Source organism: Neolamprologus multifasciatus, chromosome 1 (genome assembly GCF_963576455.1).
Source record: "Neolamprologus multifasciatus chromosome 1, fNeoMul1.2, whole genome shotgun sequence".
Taxonomy (NCBI): domain Eukaryota; kingdom Metazoa; phylum Chordata; class Actinopteri; order Cichliformes; family Cichlidae; genus Neolamprologus; species Neolamprologus multifasciatus.
The window spans coordinates 23,804,682-23,823,430 of NC_140439.1; the positions used below are offsets into that span (position 1 = coordinate 23,804,682).

The following is an 18,749-nucleotide window of genomic DNA, read 5'->3' on the forward strand; positions in this document are numbered from 1 at the left end:
TGGCCTCCCTGCTGCTGCGGAGCCTGGGGCGGTCTGCTTGCCTCCACCCCGGAGGGAAGGGTAACATCTCTTGGGTCTGGGTGCCGTTTCCATCTCTGGGGGTGAGGATACCTGGACCCGGGATATAGAGTATGTTTGGGGAGTGTGATTGTGTGTACATGTCCATTTACGTTTATTCCTGCGTTGGGTGAGTGCTGAGTGTTTGTATATGTGTGCATGAGGGTGGGAATGCATGTCTGTGTCTGTGTGTGCCTGTTTGTCTGTGTCTATATGTCAGGTCGGGTCTTAGACTTCACCTCTCTGGGAACTCCAAGGCCCTCCAAAGTGTGGAGGCCTATCTCCCCTCACCACACTCCCTGCCGGTGACTGATGCCCTCAGGGGTCGGTGCGTTGGTGGTTCTTGGTGTCCGGGGCTGGGCGCTCAGGTATGTACCAGCTCACTCCCGGTGACTACTTGGCGGGGCCTGGCGCCTGCTGCTCGGTCAGGCCTCTTCCGGGGCGCGGGGGGCCCTCGGGCCTCCGGCCTCTGTGCCTGCGGCTCGGTTCACTCTGGCACAGCTGGCTGCCGGCAGAGCCGGCGGGCACGCCGGTGCAGCCCCCTCTAGCTTCTGCCCGGTGGCTACTGGGTGACCCCTCATCTGGGGATCCTCAGCCCTTCCCATGAAGGTGGCACGGATGCCCCTCCGGTGGTCCTCCTTGGGCTCTTGCACTCTGGAGCCTCTGGATGTCTGGGGCCTGGATCTCCTCCATGCCTGCTTCATGCCCTGGGGGACGGGGCTATGGCTCTCTACATCCTCTAGCAGACCATTACATGGGGAAACCATTTGAATACAAGCGCGCCGATCCACACAGGTGTGCACATGGGTGTTCACTATTCGTAGACTTAAATCACACCTTTCTTGGCTGCTACTTCAAAGCACATTGTGCGCTGTCTGTCCTGCGTGCTGCACAACAACATTCAATATTTAGTATTTACTGCTGTTTTCACTTAGCTAGATTAATGCGATGGTGTTGTGTATAGTATGTTGCATTGTTTTGTTTTGTTTTTTTGCTTGTTTTCTATTCTTTTTCTCTCAACAGGTGATCCCGGAGATATTTTTTCTTCCCCCCTTTCTCACTGTCCCTCTCCCCTTCTGTTTTTCTTTTCCTTCCTCTTTCTTTCTCCCTTTCCTATCCCTCACTCATGTCTGTCCCGTCTGTAACAACTGAAAATAAAATAAATAATAAAAACAAAGGTCGATCAAATGGACCAATACGGCAATGCCATGATGATCCATTTGGCAAAATAAATCCATTGGGTATCCTTGTTGGTCTTCAGACAACAATTCTGACGGCTAAAGAACCAAATGGGACAGGCGAAAAAAAAAAAAAAAAAAAAAAAAAAAAAAAACACGTAACTGGTCAGTTGCTATGTTGATCTTGGATGAACATTATTACGATGTTGCAGTCACAACACCAACATATAACACCAGCGATAACAGATACGTCTGATATCGCCTCATTGCTCAAGAGCTGTGGGTCAAGCTAAGATTTATGCTAGTATCCTGAGCTATTCTGAATACTAGCGTTTTGAAGCCATACTACGACAAATGTCCAAGGTGGGGAGTTTTGAATATATATATATATATATATATATTATTTTATTTTTTTTAAGTAACACCGATTCTATGATAGTGACAGGAATTAATCCTGTATGTCCCAAGTCAGATCTGTGTAGATTCAGAGAGACTACTCCCCTGGGAGGGAACAGCATATATATGTGTGCTGATAAAGGAAAGAAAGCCATATTGAGCAATAGATAATAAAATAAAAATGATACTGACGTATCCATCATCATTCTTAATACTGATTTACACCCTAAATATATCCACTGAAACAGGAACACATAAAATAGCTCCTAACATCTACTGCAAGGCAACTTGGTATAACAGCCATGGGCTCCTGCAACTACTGTTTTCATGTCACAAAGTCATACATAGACACACACACCAAAAGACAAGACCAAGTTAATTAAAATAGCAATTTTAATTAAAAAGGAATATAAAAGACTATCATTTCAAATACTTCTGCATCAGATCAGCTTTAACATAGCTATATCAATAAATTCTCAAAATATGTTTATACAAATTATTTAATCTTTGAACCAGGAAGTCCCTTGAGATTTTTTTAAGAGAGACCTGGAAAAAAAGATTCTGAAATCCATTCAAAGGAAAAGGTGGCTCTGTGAAACCCCCCAGCCCTTGCAATAATTTACAGGGACACAATGAGTGTGAGATCCTTATCAAAACTGAAGTTAAGTAGCTGACGTCATTTCACTCAAATTAATTAAATGTTCTAGATAAATAGAAATATTTTGTGAAGCCTGTGCTTCCACATATCTGTATTGCATTAAAAATATTATCACAATGTAGATGAAAAAAACAAACAAACAATAAATTCACATTGGAGAGAACAGTTATTAGTTCAAACATGCAGATGTTTTTTGACATATTGTAAAACAGCAAAAAGATCTGCCTATGTTTACAAAAACAATGGAAATATGCAGTGAATATTAAAGGTATGCTGGAAGACCAGTGCATTAAATACACAGGTAGTATTTGTAAATGTATTTTCCAGTTACGTCAACATTACCATCAGACAAGTACAAGCAGTATTGCAGGTTTTCCTTCTGAAGGAGCAACAGCTGTATGAAGCTGCATGACTACACAAATCAGTCCATCTCTGTTTTATTACAGTTGATACTATATAATAAAACATATTCATGATCTTGCTCTCAGTGTCACTATACATGCTGTGTACAAAGCAGCTCTTCCTTCATTTTCATCTTGATTAAAAAAAAAGCAGCAAAGTGGATAAAATATTTTAGAAAGCTTATTCATCACAAGATTTCAGTTACATTACAAAGAAGAATCAAATGTTTGGAACTAGGAGATCAAGAAGGTGGAACAAGAAAAATATTTAAGAAAAAAAAATAAAGAAAAGACTATCCAAACAGACCAGGAAAAAAATAAATATAAAAGAGGAAAAAGGGAGGCTAATCAAGGAAAGTTAGTATTTTGTAATATTTGACAAATTGATACATCATAATTGCACAGTTTAGGTGTTAGCTGTTAATTGTCGTCTCACAGATATGCACACGTGTTGTACTGAAAGCCTACTGCCGAGTACTCCCAGTTCGTGAGCTAAAAGAAAGAGAAAAGATATCTTTAAAAAAAAACAACAACAAAAACCCCCGCATAAAACTGCATCATGGACTGCAACAAAAGCACAAACATGCACGTACCCAGGATAAGGAGGAGGTGGGGCGTCATGCGGCCCATTTCTCGCGATTGCCTGTTCATAGGAAGGAAGCCCGGGTGGGTCATCGGAGGGAGGCACAGGGTGCAGGGAGACCTCCTCTAGCCTTCGCATTATTAGAGAAGCATTACTCCTCCTCTGGCGCACCCTAATGGAACTGTGAGGAGCATAGTGGTCATTCACTTGTGACGTACTTCAAGCTCAAAGTGCAAGTATCAAAGGTGAAAGTCATCTTTGTTCTTGTTATATAACCATGCGCAATGAAATACATTTGTAGATGTTACAGTTGGTGTAGCAAAAAGGGGTAACAGAAGAGCAGCACTATTTAAAACTCAATGAGTGCAAAGAAAAATACACATTCAGAGTACTTTGGACTCTTTCATAATCATGGTAAACTGAATGGGTTATTTCATTTATTTTTGGGTTATGAAAAATATTACAAGTTATTTCTATTTATTCTGCTTTCATCAGATTTGGGAAATAGACACATAATTTATGCATTGTTTTATGTTTTAGAAACAATGACTAAAGAAGAAAATAATTGGCAGAATAATGCTCATAAACAGGTGAAAAAGACATACTGGGACAGTGTCACAAATTCATCTCACTCACCTTTCATGGCTTAAGTTACCCTTCCATCTGCGCTGACACATAAACCATACAACGATGCCAAAGATGACAATGGCCACTCCACCAGCAATGAGTCCCACCAAAAGAGCTACCACATCAACACGTGAAGAGCGGCCACCCTTGTCTATGAATCATCACAAACCACAGAGGAAGTGTCAAACTTGTTTCATAATGGCAGTGCAAGTTATTACCAAGTAGACAACCATCATTTCATTTACATCTGATATATCTGATAGGTGAATAATAAAGGGTAGGTGGCATAGTTAACGTACATCAATACAAAGCTTTTGAGCGATCACCGGTATCTTGTGATGAAGCATTTCTAATGAGCGGGATTGATCTTTTCCTTGCAACCATTATGACGACATGATGGGATCAATGAATGACTTGGTGAGTAGAAAAAAATATATACAACATTTGAGTTATATTTGAGTTATATATACACAAATATATATAACTCAAATGTCATAACTTCTTTGAGCAACAATCAACTGTTAGCCCAGCACCTAATATAGGTACGTTTGGCTGGGTTGCTACAGTGGATGAAGCTGTGTGTTAGATTTGGAGCAGATCTAAGACTGGATCCCCTCCCTGACATAATCGTTCCAACTATTCCAGTTTTAAACTGACACAAGGATGTTTTTGTACTGTATCCCCTCCCGACCTCAAACAGGGAATCTTTTGCATGTGAGGCCTAGCACTAATTTGTCACTCATCTGTAAACTGAATACAAAAAAAGTCTAAATTACTAATTGGATGGAAAGAGAACTGATGAATTGGAATTCAGTTTGACTGATTTAACATATATAATCTGTACTTTCACATTTACCATGCATTCATTGGTGTGTGGTGAAACAGGTTTTACACAAACAACAACAACTACAGTCAAGTCATAGTTTCATCAACAAACTTCCTGGATGACACATTTTATATAAACTTGAAGTATTTCTTATTCCCCTCTTACCTGCAGTGTATTCCTTCCAAAATCTTTCCTGAAGAAACAAACCAACAAACAAAAAGATTAATCAATATGGCAATCCCTCTTAATTGTTAATTAATGATTCCACCAATCAGCATCACTTAACTGTATCTGGGATGTTTTCAAACACCTCCCTTGCTTCCTCGTAATTACAGACTTCTTCAATACACTCCCTTTCCAAGTTTCCAGGTACGAACATTTCAAAGTCAAACCGGTTAAACAGCAGGTGGCGACCCAGGAAAGAATTTGCGTGCCCCTCATCTACAAACACTGGGCGGATCCAAAGAGATTATTTCCAGGAAAGCTACAATATCGGGATGTATACAGGGTAACACGAACTTTTAAGAATCAAATTCTTAAAATAATGTATAATAAAAATCTTACCTTGGTTTTGTGATTCTTCATTTTCGGAAGGTAACTGCCCCACAAAGGCCAGATCTCCACAGGTGAAAAATTGAAAAAGAACAAACAGATGAAGCAACATTGCCATGAGCGCACCTGCGCACTGACAATCGCGCGACATTAACTAAGAGTACAGAAGGCAGATGATAACCAACAGCGAACCTGCTTCTGGAAAATACTGTGTGCACACTTTAACGACAAATCACAATATTTCCGTCCTCTACATTATGCTACATAAAGACGAACAGAGCTCAGCGTCAACAAAACGAAACCAGTCCAAAGGAGCGTCAGGTGTTCCAGGCTCGGCGCGGATGAGATCAGTCAGGAAACGTTCGGTGATATTCACAAACACCGGCTGAGCTTGCCGAGTTCCTCCGGCGAAAGAAAAAATGACATCATTATTTGTAGTAAAAATACGATCATTTGAAGGATGAATTCGTCTGAAAGCAGATTAAGAAAGTTCCGGTTAAAAAAAAAAGGACTTGTTTACTCTAAATAGATGTGTCGTCAGCTACTCTCGCACTGCCTGCGCTGGCGAGCTATCTCTCACGTTTACCTGGGCAGACTCGACCAATCAATCACCTACCTGAACTGTATGACAAATATGTACAACAGTGAACGCTAGGTGGCAGCTGAAGCCGGGAAAGTTAACTTTCCACAGCAAAGTATTGAAAAAGTTTTATATGACTCAGATAGGATGTTACTCCACCCAATGAACAATGAAAAATAGTTTGGGGGACTTTTTTTTTCTTCTCCTAAGCATCAACTGGCTGTTGATATGCGTTTAAACAAACAAACAAAAAAAAAAAAACATTATTTGATCGCTTATTACAAATAAAATTATAAAATTATAAAAAAAAAATGCGATTGTATCCAATTTCATTAAAATCATCCAAGTGGTAAGGCACCTCAGCCTTAAAAATACCAGTCATGGCTCTGCTATTATATATCTATACATGTGTCGTATGAGCAATAAACACACATAAATGCCTTTGTGCAGCACTATCTCATAAAGATACCTATTAAACACAGGTGTCATACTTCCTTCTCAGACACTCACATCTTGGATTAAGGAGTTCTCTCACATAAACTTTGATTTACGGGGGTCATTTTACTTTGTGACCTTTAAAAGGGACAAACGTATAAACTTTGCCCAGACATCTGAACTGCTTGAGTCTCACATGTTTACAGTGCTGTATCTTCACGTTTAATGGTTAGGCACAAATTACTGCTGTAACACAATGCTATCTTTTTGGATCTGTGCATCAGATCTCTTTTAAAAGCACTAAACTGTCTCAAGAGATCTCTCAGTAGCTCAGGAACTGGTGACTACACGACAACACTAAACACAGGGCTTGTGTGGGAAGTGTTGTGTAATGGAGTCTGGAGTCATTTTTACAAAGAAGAGGCATGCGGGTTACATCAAATTTTTGCCCTTTCGAGTGCAAATAATAGTTGCTATAGAAACCTTAGAGACAAAACAAATAGGAATACATGAAGCACCAACAAAGTAATAGGAGGACACATTTAAAGAAGAAATTTTGTTTTGCTTCATTTTGTTTTTGGCTTGCAAAGCACATCCTATAATAGTGTTTATGCTTCACACTCTCCCATGTAAATATCTGTCTCAGAGCCTCTGGGCCTTTTACTCTGTGTTTATGTAAAGCAGAGATAGGATACAACAGAACATTATCTTGCAGCCTACTGGATGGTGCTAATTGAACAGCAGTGAGATCCTCTGTGCTGTACTAGGCTACATCTCTGGATACTGTCAGCGTCCCCAGAGGAATGTCAATCCAAAGAAAAGGTATAAAGGAAAGTTAGATATTCCAGACTTTAGCTAATGTGTTATCTCAGAGAGTAAAGTCGAAAACAAGCCCTAAAGGACTTAAAAAGTCATCACTGCTTTTGTTACATGTTGAAGATCAGGGTCTGGCTGCTGGGCTGGCTTTGGCACTCAGCTTTAGGAACTCAAATCAACTGATTGTAGCACAGATGCTCAGGAACAAAAAAAGATGTTTATTTGATTTTTTTATATGTTTTTTTTTTCTTTCTATTTACCTGGAACACAGATAACTGAAGAACCATTTTTAACGACATAATTGTAATGTAATTACTAAATTTAGTAAAGTAATGCTTTGCATTACTGCGATGCTGGGAAATGTAATGTGATGTTACTCTAATACACGTTATACCCCACACTGGTAGAGACTGAACTTGAACTTGACTTTTTTGTTTCTTTTACAGTTAGTAGTTTAGTGGGTCACATGGGGTTAGGGCCTTTCCAAAACATCACAAGCTTGTTTTCTGTGGTGGAACTTCTAACATTGCTTAAAAGTTGTGGCAAGCACCCCACGAGCTTCTGAAACCACACAAACTAAATAAGTGGATTTTGTAAGGGGAAAGGAAACCACCGTGTATATTTTAAACATTGCATTTTTTTTAACAAATGTGTTTTTCTTTGTTTTATTTTACTTGAAACTGATTTCCAATAGCAATAATATACATGTGATGGAATAAAAAGAACAATGTTAGAATAAAGGGCTAAAAGATAAATGGACTCTTATAAAGTGCTTTTCTATTCTTCTGAGCACTCTAAACAACTTGCCTCACTCACACAAACACTTGTTCTTTCCGCTTGAAGTGCTTTCTATCCAACATTCACACACATTCATGCTGGATGCACTGGAGAGCAACTTGGGGTTAGTATCTTGGCCAAAGATATTTGGCATGCAGACTGGAGAAACCAGTGATCGAACCACTAACCTTCTGAATCGTAGATATGAGAGTAAACCGATATCGTTCATATTTTTTGTCCACCTCCGATAACCTTCGCTGTAATGTGCAAAAGAGGCCGATTTAGCAGCTTTGCTCCCAAATGCAATATGAAGTAATTTGCTTTTCTTTACTGAAATATTAAAAACTGCAAGTGGTCATGCTGCTTGCATACCAGCTATGGTAAATAGCACTTACATCTAAGAATCTCAAGACAAGTGTGAAACTGTTACTTAAATCCAGTGAGATAAATTAGATACAAGAAGGGGAAATGACCACTACCCAGAACTACCTGAGAAGTAACTGCTCACTGAAAATGGAGTATATGCTGAAAGAATGTAAGATATAAGAATTTGCACACATTCTGTTATTTTATCTACTCTGTGCTCCACCTTGCGGGTGGCTATATTTCGGAGAAGGTGTTTTGTGATTTACGCCCTATGATAAGAACGGGGGATGCTGCTCCCTGTGGGCAGCTGGACAGAAGTGAGCAGTGAGCCATAGCAGACCTCTGGTATGATAGGGAAAAAAAACAGTGTACTATAGCAAGAAATGTATACATCTGTGCCCATTTAATCTTAGTAAAACATTTTCTTAGCAAGACTTCAAGAGCTAATTGTACAGAATTAGAGGCAGTCCAATACAAAAAGTAAACAGCTGTAGGTTTAACTGTCAAAGAAAAAGCACTGTAGATTAGGGGGTGGAGATTTCAGGGTGCAATGTCAGTACTCTGCACTTTGTCAGTTTGTGCTGATTAAACCATAGCCCCTGAGGGAGATAACGCCAACAGACCCCTTTTACACCTAATGCCTGGGCAATATATCATTAGATTTCACACATCCCAATGCTCTGGAGTGGTGCCTGAAACAGATTGTGCTAAAGAAATGGCAGTTTACTTTATATCAATGGGCAAGGCCACAGTAATCTAACAGCAAAACTTATTTTTAAACTTTTCAGATGCTCTCACACAATGCATCATGCTGACCACAGCTGAACAGTATATCAACTAACCCAAAGGACAGGCACTGAATTAGCCAGTGCCGTAAGTGTTGATATTACAGTATTGTAGCTCTGACCTCAGCAGACAGGGTCATTCTAAGTTCACACTGCCATTGTCACTTCTCTTGTGTTCACACACAAGTGACCCTCCTCTTGAGAGCCATTTCTCACCCCAAGCCTCAGCTCATCTGGTTTACCGCCATGCTTACCTTTAACTAAAACCAGATGTTGAGACCCACTAGAGGATGAGCCCCAATTAAAGTCACTGTACAGCTTGGTTAGATAATGATATGGGGTAGTTGTCTAAAAAGATTCATTACTGCACATTTATTACCCATTAATGGCACTTTAATGTACATAAATTAAGTTTGGTTTGAGCATTAATAAAACAACAACAACAAAAAAAAGATTAAGACACGAAGAGCAACACAGTTGACTGTCGCTGTTCTTTTATTGGATGAATAAAAATCCGACCATTGCAGTCTGGGAATTTGGAAAGCACTAAGAACCAGTCTAAACAGTTGGGGTAAAGTGGGATTAAGCAGAAGGTGACAGGGCTTGCAGACTGGTCTTGACGGTTGCTAGATTGGCTTTCCAGGAGCTGAGGCTGTCGTACAGCTGCTGCCACTGCTGCTTGCCAAAGGTGCGGTGTGTGCTGTGGCTGAAGGGGTGGAGATAGAATTTTTTTTTTTTAAAATGACACAGGCCAAAGTCATACACAGAGCTCGATAAATGTGCTATGATAAGCTAATGACACTGCCATACAGACTTGTGTATGACTAAACACTCAAAAAGGAGGCAGGTTTGAATTTAAAAAAACAAAAACAATTACATTTTCTGCAGCCTCCAGCATAACATAGATTAAAAAAAAGCAACCCTAATCAAAGAAGATTTAAAAATAAAGCCCCACAAATGTGAGACCTTGAATATAAACCTGAAGTTTTTTAAATGAACAGAACTGCAGTTTTTTAAAGTTGTTTCACTTCTACTTTTAACCAGTGAGAAGGCAACCAAGGTGATCAGAAAGTCTTGTCTTTAATAAAAACAAAACAAAACAGAATAATATAACAACAGAATAATGACGCAATATGTTTAGAGAACAATGTATAATGACCACATACCTCACAACAACTTTTCGCTGTGTTTGGTCGATTTTGCAGTATACCATTTTGGTCCGAACAGCTAAAATGAAAAAGCAGGTAAGAGATGATTAAAAGACAGCAAGAGTTCTGACATTAGATCAACAGGTTTGTTGTGGTTGTTACAAAGCAAATGCTATTTAAGATTTCAAACCGACTTGATCCCAAATTGCTGTGACATAATACACCTGGAGATAGGAATAACCTCACAAAAATGCAGCTGCAGTTGTATGGCAGGAAAAACCATTTGCTCTAAAAATTTAACAGCCGACTGGTGGAAAACATAATAACCTTATAAAAGATTTAAATTTTATGTTTAAGGGGAAGGATTTTACATGGGGAAAGATTATTTTGTAACAAAGCAAAAACATGTACCTCATTTTTTCTCCCAAATGAAATTATATTTTCAGTGACTGTTTTGATTGATAGATTGAAATCTGTCCAGTAGATTAATATAAAGCAGTGAAGTAATGACTACTGAAATTTTTTTGCTTATCTTATTTCTTTACTTTATAATAAAATGCAAAATTGGGACTAAACCAGAAAAAAAATGCATTTTAATAGGCTACTCTGCTTACTGATGAACAAACAATGAAGTCTAACTGGTCTTGTATGATTCATTAGAATCGCTTCACATCATGTTCAATCACTTTCCTTTGGGAAAGGGAGGAACATGGCAAGAATTGTTCATACCGTCAATGACAAAAGCCTCAACGTCATCGGCTCCAATCTGCAGTTCCTGCTGCATGGTGTCAAAGGAGATCTCCTTGAATTCCACCGCCATGCCCATGAATGTCAGCAGACGCATCTTGGCCATGTTTTGCTCATGAGACAGGCCTGGAAAGCAACATGCAGGGATCATTAAGCACAAAACAGTCACAGTCAATTAGTTTTGACTCGGGGAGTTTCCCTGTGTTAATTGTTTCTAGATTTAGGAGACTGCAGTAAGGGAATCTACTCATTAACACAAACATCACTCCACAGGGTCTGTTTTGAGAGTCCATCCTACACAAGCTTTTAATTACACTTAAAGCTTTAGTAGTGAGAAGATAACATTGTGAACGCACTTTTCTGTAGTGCTGACACAGCACAAGATTGTGTGACTAGCTCCTCAAAGCACAAACGATGCTCAGCTACATGTAAACTTTAAAAGAAAATCTCATCAGTGCATTTCTATTACATATAATTAATAATCTATACACTTTTTTTTAAACCTTGTATTCTGGTTTCTGTTTGCATTTCCATGTGTCACAGGGCTCGCAAAATTTCAAAATCCCTGGTAGCCCTTCGGGCAGGGACTCTTCAGTTTTTGGTAGCCCAAAATAAATTTAAGTAGCCCGAATAAAAAAAAGAGCAATTTTTTGATTGATGTTTTGTTTCCTGTTTTGTTTCCTTTACAATATTATACTTTAATGTATAATATTGTAAAGGAAACAAAACAGGAAACAAAACATTAATCAAAAAATTGTTGAAACACAAATTACAACATTGTATAAAAATTACAATCATCAACTCAAATACTTGGTTCTAATTGAACAGAAATTTCTATGAACTTGTAAGAACTGTGTAGAACATGAATCAGTCTGTGTCAGATCCTGAATTTGAAATTTCCACTGAAGTCACAGGTAAGAGGCAAGTGGAACCAAGATCGAGGCCGTTTGCTTTTTGAAGTCTGCAAAGACTGCTAAATTGTGCCAGTAGTAGTTCACTCTTTGCAACATAGTACGCTGTTCTAAACAGATTTTCAGGTTTATTTTTAATATGTTATTTGCAATTGGTGTTTGTTCTGGGAAAGATATTGCAGACTGAGCAATAATGCATTTCTTGCATTTCTCATGGGTTCTAATGGGGGCCTTTCTTAAAATTACTGGTCCCAGTAACAAAGGCGCTTGTCGACTCAGAAATCGAGGGGAAACCAACAACACACCCGGCAGAACATTATGTTATTTACACGGGTGCACATAAGTGGTCCGCATGTGCGCATTCGCTGTCAAAATAAAAGACGCGCACCAGATAAGGAGTTGCAGCGCGCGTTTGCATCCATATAAAAGGCTGTTTTTGTCCGCTAGAGTGGGATTTTCACGGCACATTCTGCACCACATCTCTGTGCGTTCATCATTTGTTTGAAGCCAGCTCACCTCCTGTAACCACTTTTCCGAGAATACGCGCTTCTTTTGTGGTTCGGACTCCTTCTGACATTTCTTTGGAGGTGGAGGAACACCAAAGTAATTGCTTAAAGGAGCTTCTTCGACATCTTTAAGAGTTCTAAACAAATGTCTGTCCTCCTCCAGAAAATCTTATGTACGCAAACACGCGTTGCAACTTCTTATCTGGTGCGCGTCTTTTATTTTGACAGTGAATGCGCACCTGCGGACCACTTATGTGCACCCCTGGTTATTTAGCTCGTCATATTGCAGCCACAGAAATTCTTTTGTCCATGAAACCATAAAGCTGCACTTTTTTTTGCCTTATAGTCTGATTTGTCATAACTTTTCCGTTTTGTGGTAAGCTTTTCTATGGCTGTCACTTCTTCACCCTGACCTGTCTTATTTGGCTCAGCAGAACTAAAATATATATCCTGCTGCTTTTACACACGCACTCACTTAACGCTCAGCGATTCTCTGCGCGATCAACCTCTCACATGTTTAAGCTTGCTGCTGGAGATTTCACTTGTCATGTTTGCATAGTAAGCTAAAGATTGATAAGACGATGTCAGAGGAATTGGTGCGCAAATTGTCGTCACTCACCAATCAGTGCTGTCGCTCTTTATACACAGTTCGCGCGATTGCAAAGTGAAAGCAAAAAAGAAGCGCAAATTCAAACGCGATTTCAATATGTCCCATATTAACAGTGGCTCACCGATGCCAATGACATAATTACTCAGCTACATTTCCGAAAGAATGCAAAAGCATTGACATATATTTTTCCTTCCTATGATAGCCCGACGGGCAGGGCAGAGATAGATTCTGGTAGCCCAACTGGAAAAATCGCTAGCCCCGGGACGTCGGGCTAGCGATTTTGCGAGCCCTGTGTCATGTGTATAACAGCTCACATTATGGCTACTTACCAAGAGAATCAATGAAGTCTTTGTTATTCTGGTAAAATTTGACATATGCTGCCAATTTGGCGCTCACAAAGATGGTTAATAGCTGAAAAAGAAGAGGGAGAAGAGAGTCAAATGCCACTGTATGATGTACAATCAGCTTGATTGTTGTTTTGTTCGCACAGGCTAAAAATTGTTATAATTATCTACGTCAGATTGCTGAAAACTGTAGACGCACCCTGAATAATTTTTTGTCATAGACTGAACGCACTCAGGTAGAAATGTTCTAGATTCCTCAAGTAAATCACTCAAACTTAATAACCAGTCTCATGTGTGATGTGGATTGTACTGTCATGACTAGGGATGGGTATCGTTTAGGTTTTATCCGATACCGGTGCCAAACCGGTACTTTTGAAACGGTGCCGGTGCTTAAACGGTGCCCAAACCGGTGCTTAAAGAATGGAAAACACAAAATTGGTCCAAAAACCTCTCATGTTCAGCTGTTTTTTTGTAAAAAGATAACAATGTTAGTCTTTTCTGCAGGTATAGGGCATATATGGTATCACTCTGGGCTGGAAGCAGTGCTTAAACAATGGAAAAAAACACAAACTTTGTCCAAAAACCTCTCATGTTTAGCTGTTTTCCACTTTTTCTTCGGTCATTTTAGCCTTTTTGGCCAGGGTGAAGGGAGTATCTGCCATCAAACAAGAAGACAGCCGCATGTAGCTATGATGGTGTTTGCTAGTTCACGTTACATGCATTAATTTAATAACGCGGTTAGCTTACTCAACGTAAATTACACACGAACAACATTAAGCTACTCACGCAGAGAAGAACGGCTGCTGCTGCCATCATCATTTCTGCTACACTGGCAGGGCTAGGTTCATCGGATTTAAAGTGTGACCTCCTTTGACAGTATCAGCTTAAAGCACTTGTTGCAGGCTGCTGAGTTTGCATCTTTTGCTGTGAAGTACAGCCAGACTTTTGACCGCTTTGCCTTGGGCATTTTTAATCTGTAGCTCTGCTCTAAAAGAACGTACGTACCTGGACCCGCCTACTATCCTCGAAACGTAAAATGATTGGCTAGAATCTAAAGTGTATCATTCCATACCAGTTGGTGGCGGTAATGCACCTTTCAGTTGTTTGCCAACCGCCAATAGAAATGTAAGGAAGAAGAAAGTGTATCACAGCTCAGGAAAAAAAAGCACCGAAATAAAGCACCGAAATGCGCGCTGCTTTTCGGTCTGGTTACTACCGTTTATGTCAGAACCGGTGCCATGATGGCACCGGATACCGGTACCCATCCCTAGTCATGACACAACATTATAAAAATACATTTGTTTAATTATAAATGCTCTATGCAATCTTTAGCACTTACGTCATGGATGAGTTCCCCCTCCAAGAAGCGAACAGGTTTCAGGGTGAGCAGGTGGTCAAACAGGAAAGTGTTGGGATCTTTGAGAGCACGGACGATACATCTAAGAGACGGCAGACAGATGCGTTAATGTACTGCGGAGGAGGACAATGCTGAAGTGTAATGTCAAGCGTTCAACAAGTTCTACAAGCTTACCTGTGGGCATCAACGCGTGCTTGTGAAGCATTGTCTTCTGTGTAACTTCCAAGTAGCTCAACCATCACTTTTGCTGCAGCTTCGCTATAAAATAAATAATTATATTGTTGCTTCTACTGAGATATTCTATGCACAACATTTTCATACAGTCTTATGTCTAAATTTTATCTTGTCCTTTTTCTTTTCTCTTGAAGTAATCCGTACACAAAGAAACCCGAAGTGGATTTACCTTTTCTTGCAGTCAACAAGTGCTTCGTATACCAGCCTCAAAAGTGTGTGCTTCTTCTCTGTGTTCAGGTTCCAGTCAACAATCCACTTGCGCACCTGATTATGGGCACAAATACATATGATACATTAATTACAAATGGCAAAAAGAAAATGCAGAAATATTGTTTTACTAGCTCAGTAAACCAGGGCCCTGCATTATAATACTGGCAGTGTTTCTGGCCAGTCATACAGATTAATCACCATGAATGTATATACCTGATCAAGGTCAGTGGGGATGAAGGATATGGCGTTACAGGTGGCGGCCACTTTGATGAGGCTGCAGAAGACTGTGTACCTCACGGGAGTGTTCTCATCCATGCCATGGAACAAGTTACTCAGCCTGTGACACCAGAAAGTAAAAGAGATTACATAATTGCAATTAAATAAGCAACCTCTTATTTTGAAAGTCTTCATGGAAAGGACTCGATGGGACTAACAGCTGCATTCTGAGGGAGGGTCTCTCTCCTTCACGGAACTTCACAAGCTTCTCACATAGGCTTTCAATGAGAGCCTCCTGCTTGTCTGTCTCCAGGATCAACAGCAGAGACACGATGCTGTTCATCACGCTCTCAACATCTGTGGAGAGAGATAGAGGGCCATGAGCATTAAGACACTGTTGCACAATTTTAGGGCATTAATTGTCAAACAAACATTTAACAAGAAAGCAAATTTAACCAGACAAGTTAACTTAACCCTCTGCATCCCACAACAAACGTGGACAGCTGGTGTGTTTCCACTACTGTTTATGTACAAAAGTGTTTTAATAGACAAAGTATATGAAGTGGCTCTAATGTTGTCAGACTCTGACACTCAGCAAATGAACACTCATACAATGTGAGAATGTAATCAAACTGTTTATCAGAGTGTGACTTTTAAGACACTCGAGCCTAACATTATGTTGTAACCAGATGGTGTTGTTATACCCAACTTGTTGTCCCCAAGATGGGATGGTCTGACAACAAGGAACTGTGATAATCTCCTGAAAGAAATTACAAGTTTTATGCATGTTCTTGTGCATTCGAGTCCTGCCTTCAGTTCAGGAGGTGAAGCCTGAGGTGAGGATGAAGAGGATGAGCTAATCAAAAAGGAGCAGCAATTTTCTTAATCGCCTACCTTTATCATCGTCTCTAAGGCAGACATCGCATGCCTCGATGATCTGAGCCAGATCTACATGAAGACCGCCTTCAGCATTCTCCTCTGAGATTTCAGCTCCTTTAGATTTAATATAGGCTCTCAGCTCTGAAGCCTGCAGTACAAAATACATTTATATTAAAAACAATACATAAAATACACAGTAAATACAGAGCATTTCAACATTTAAGAGAACGAAGAGTGGCAAGTTACGTGCTCGCATCATAGTGGACATTATATTTAAGAAAAAGGTCTGGACGACTTTATTTATCTATACTCTTACATCTTTTTGTTGTGGCTGACTAAAATATGGACTGTAGATATATAGTGGACAGCAACCAGCAACGGTTTGAGTGAAGGTATTATCCCATCTATATCCAGCCTGTAGAAACGTGTGTGTAGAATTTTTACGCCTTTGTTTGTTTAGATGTGCGGCTAAACAGCTAGCAACATTAGCTATTATTAAACCCCAAAAGAAACTTACGACACGCTAAACCCCAAGCACTATGATCTTAAAAATATACCTATTAAATTACCCACAAGAAAATGGATGACAGGATATTTAACATATTTACTTAAAATGTTTTACCACGCATATCCTAACTATACGCGTGCAAATATCAGCTGCTACGACCCACGGTTAGCATTTTAGCTAGCGAGCATGCTAAGTTTTTTGATTGGGTATCATTTAGCGACTCATCCGCGACAATATAACGCTTATATCTACTCCACGAGTTATTATAAACGTAGATTGTACCTGATCTTCTTCCGTTATGTCGATAAATGCTGGTACGCTCATTTTCTTGTGATTTTGTGAGCCTAGATGATGGAATCCACGCTCGCACCACTACAGAGCTCTGACCGGAAAAGAACAAGGAGACTGTGCCGGCGACAAAATTCTTCTTCCGGGTCATATTTTGTTAAAGCCACAGTAGCCTTAACCGAAGGCTGTTGGTTGGCGCTTGTGTAATAGCGTCTGTCCTTATTGCTACTTTTAAATACGCCGAGCATTAATCTAATGGACACGAATTAGATAATAATATAATAATAATAATATATAATAATATAATCTGATTCCTGTCCATGATGGTTTATATATTGTGAAAACTCCTAAATTGTATTTGTCATGACTTCCTCTGACTTCCATTGCCTCTAATTTATGTATTCCTCTCCTTTCCTGGAGGATTATCCCTGGATGTCTTGGATGAGAGGTGAACCTGAACCCTGTGAAAGGTTATCTGATTTAGCTGTAGTCCATCTTTGCAGACCACCATGGAAGGCCTGGCCAAGAGCTCTCCAAAGTAGGAAACACCGCCAGTGTCAGAGGGCAGTGTTCTTCACCATACACCCGCTGACCTATGGGTGCACGTGTTGGGCCCCTATACCATGTGGGATCCTGTGTATTGTTACAATGGCAGGTTACTTGGTGATTGAGGTGAAGAGGGTAAGTGCAGCAGGAGGTCACCCTGAAACTATGGAGTCGAGTTACTGACATCTAAGTGTCAGTGTCTAAGGGTGACGACACTGGAGTCTTATTAAACTCCAAGCTCCAACATTCACCTCATCTGCCATCAGGATCTGTGTATTTTTCACAAAATCGGAAACTATGGAAACTCATGACACTGCATCATCACTGGCTGGTAGTCAGTTATTTCTCATAGCACTTACAGAAAGGGAACTTAAATCTGTTGCATTGAGGATAAATAGCTCAAAATAGTGGACTTAGGGGAAATGGCTGAAGAAGTGTTTCATCATAGTGCTCGTATGATGCGTCATCTTTTTGGGAAGGCAAGTGCCTGGTACCATATCCCAGCTTCAAGATCTCCCTGCCCTTGTGAGCTGTCATGGCAAAGAATTTATAGCCATTTCTCTACAAGTGTGCTTGTGTAACACCGAGGCTTTCATTATCTGATTAACAGCTGTTGTCAAGTGCGTGGTGTATTTCAAGTCCAGAATAAGAGTTTTGTGTGCTTTGAAGCTCCAGGTGCATGTGAGACATTGTTTTTGTCTTCTTTAAAAGGTCTTTAAAGTGTCATGGAATGTTATGATGCTTAATAGTCTTTATCATATTTGTCGAACAGTGCTCTGAAAATAGCTCTGAAATTGGAGTGCAATAAACCTTTTAACTCAGAGGAGCCCGTACCTGGTACATGTATTAAACTGGGATTTAGTCTGTCTTATATCATTATAAATCTAAACTGGCATAGATGATTTTAGAAGAAAGAAAATAGGCTAGCAGCAGATATCACCCTTTTTTCAGGTACTGACACTGATGTGTCTTAGGGTGTATTTTTTCCCCTCTTTTATTCATTTGTTTGTTTTTGTTAGCAGAATTTGTGAAAGGCTAGTTGTAATTCTGCTTTTGTCAAGCATTGTTCCCGTATAAGGTTGTGAAATAATGGTAGACATTGCCAAAGATTTTTCATTAAAATCTTCTCTTAGGGACATGTGTTATGGTAAATTCCAATTCTCCTTTGTGTGTACGTGTGTGTGTCTGTGTTACAGTAGGTTGTTATT

General features: G+C 39.8%; 2 protein-coding genes across 2 annotated transcripts; both read right to left on the minus strand.

Annotated features, from left to right (window-relative positions):
* Window positions 1–1,684: 1,684 nt before the first annotated feature.
* prrg4 (proline rich Gla (G-carboxyglutamic acid) 4 (transmembrane)) lies at window positions 1,685–5,900 on the minus strand. Its single transcript, XM_085161079.1, has 6 exons — window positions 5,291–5,900; window positions 5,013–5,176; window positions 4,892–4,919; window positions 3,910–4,051; window positions 3,284–3,454; window positions 1,685–3,182 (listed from the first exon to the last, which is right to left on the minus strand). Exons 1-6 carry the CDS (start codon window positions 5,427–5,429, stop codon window positions 3,155–3,157), a joined length of 672 nt encoding a protein of 223 aa, XP_085017205.1. The 5' UTR covers window positions 5,430–5,900; the 3' UTR covers window positions 1,685–3,154.
* Window positions 5,901–9,514: 3,614 nt separating this feature from the next.
* eif3m (eukaryotic translation initiation factor 3, subunit M) lies at window positions 9,515–17,138 on the minus strand. Its single transcript, XM_085161067.1, has 11 exons — window positions 16,990–17,138; window positions 16,215–16,347; window positions 15,539–15,677; window positions 15,318–15,441; window positions 15,064–15,158; window positions 14,835–14,918; window positions 14,643–14,742; window positions 13,289–13,370; window positions 10,915–11,058; window positions 10,204–10,264; window positions 9,515–9,743 (listed from the first exon to the last, which is right to left on the minus strand). Exons 1-11 carry the CDS (start codon window positions 17,029–17,031, stop codon window positions 9,620–9,622), a joined length of 1,128 nt encoding a protein of 375 aa, XP_085017193.1. The 5' UTR covers window positions 17,032–17,138; the 3' UTR covers window positions 9,515–9,619.
* Window positions 17,139–18,749: the final 1,611 nt, after the last annotated feature.